Below are 1,547 nucleotides of genomic sequence, written 5' to 3'. Positions count from 1 at the left end.
GGAGCCGGGATCGGCCGGAATTCCGAAGAGCAGCGCGGCCTTGGCGTTGATGAGGAAGGTGCAGAGCAGGGACAGGAGCAGCACGGCCACGCCCAGGGCCAGCGTCAGCAGCTGGGAACGGGAGCGGGAGCGGGAATGGGAATGGGAATGGGATCGGTCAGGAGAGGGAGAGGGAGCGGGAATGGGATCGGGAATGGGATCGGTCAGGAGAGGGAGAGGGAGCGGGATCAGGATCGGTCAGGAGAGGGAGAGGGAACGGGAATGGGATCGGTCAGGAGAGGGAGAGGGATTGGGATCAGGATTGGGATCGGGAACAGTCAGGAGAGGGAGAGGGAATGGGATCGGGATCGGGAATGGGATCAGTCAGGAGAGGGAGAGGGAACGGGATCAGGATTGGGATCGGGAACAGTCAGGAGAGGGATCGGGAACGGGATTGGGAACGAGAACGGTCAGGAGAGGGAGAGGGATCGGGAACAGTCAGGAGAGGGATCGGGAATGGGATCGGGATCGGTCGGGAGAGGGATCGGGATCAGGAACGGGATCGGTCAGGAGAGGGAACGGGATCGGGAATGGGAACGGGAACAGGAACGGAATCGGTCAGGGGAGGGAGAGAGAACGGGATCGGGAATGGGAACGGGAACGGGAACGGTCAGGAGAGGGATCGGGATCGGGATCGGGATCGGTCAGGAGAGGGATCGGGAACAGGATCGGGATCGGGAACGGTCAGGAGAGGGAGAGAGAACGGGATCGGGAATGGGAACGGGAACGGGATCGGGATCGGTCAGGAGAGGGATCGGGAACGGGATCGGGATCGGGAACAGGAACAGTCAGGAGACGGATCGGGATCGGGATCGGGAACGGGATCGAGGATTGGGCAGTTTGGGATTTGGGGATTGGGATCGGTCAGGATTGGGATCAGGGGGTTTGGGATTTGGGAATTTGGGGATTGGGGATCGGGATTGGGGGATTTGGGATTGGGATCGCTGCAGGCTCCCTCCCTGTCCCATTCCCATTCCCGCTGTCCCATTCCCAGTCCCCCACTCCCAGTTTCCCGCTGTCCCATTCCCAGTCCCCCATTCCCAGTGCCCCACTCCCAGTGTTCCCAGTCCCACTCCCACTGTTCCCAGTCCCACTCCCAGTGTTCCCAGTCCCATTCCCGCTGGCCCATTCCCAGTATCCCATTCCCAGTGTTCCCAGTCCCATTCCCGCTGTTCCCAGTCCCATTCCCGCTCTCCCACTCCCAGTGTTCCCAGTCCCATTCCCGCTGTCCCATTCCCAGTATCCCACTCCCAGTGTTCCCAGTATCCCAGTCCCAGTGTTCCCAGTCCCATTCCCTGCCCCATTCCCGGGCTCCCCTCCGTGCCCCGTGGCCGGGCTCACCTCGAGCTCCCTGCTGGCCACCAGGAAGATGCGAGCCCGGATGTCCTTCCAGCGGCTCTCGGTCCACGTGGAATATTCCCGGGAATCCCAGCGGCGCAGCTCGAAGGCTGGCGAGAGCGCGGGCGCCAGGCGGGCGCCGGAGCGGACGCAGACGGGAAGGCGCGGGG

The 1,547-nt window shown here is 63.2% G+C and overlaps 1 protein-coding gene across 2 annotated transcripts in view; it reads right to left on the bottom strand.

Moving 5' to 3' along the window:
* Positions 1–1,547, bottom strand: part of NCSTN (nicastrin) — a 15,748-nt gene that overhangs the window by 1,043 nt on the left and 13,158 nt on the right. The window contains exons 5-6 of one of the 2 annotated variants that reach the window (XM_017731152.1): positions 1,381–1,547; positions 7–111 (exon numbers count right to left, since the gene is read on the bottom strand). The exons of the other annotated variant lie outside the window; for it this stretch is intronic. Coding sequence (XP_017586641.1) covers positions 105–111; positions 1,381–1,547 — 174 coding nt within the window. The 3' untranslated portion in view covers positions 7–104. Of the gene's footprint in view, positions 1–6; positions 112–1,380 lie in introns of those variants that run through there. 2 annotated transcript variants of the gene reach the window in all.

The sequence above is a fragment of the Corvus brachyrhynchos genome, unplaced genomic scaffold, assembly GCF_000691975.1.
Source record: "Corvus brachyrhynchos isolate BGI_N302 unplaced genomic scaffold, ASM69197v1 scaffold303, whole genome shotgun sequence".
In the NCBI taxonomy this organism is placed as follows: domain Eukaryota; kingdom Metazoa; phylum Chordata; class Aves; order Passeriformes; family Corvidae; genus Corvus; species Corvus brachyrhynchos.
This window is presented reverse-complemented; position numbering and strand designations above follow the sequence as displayed.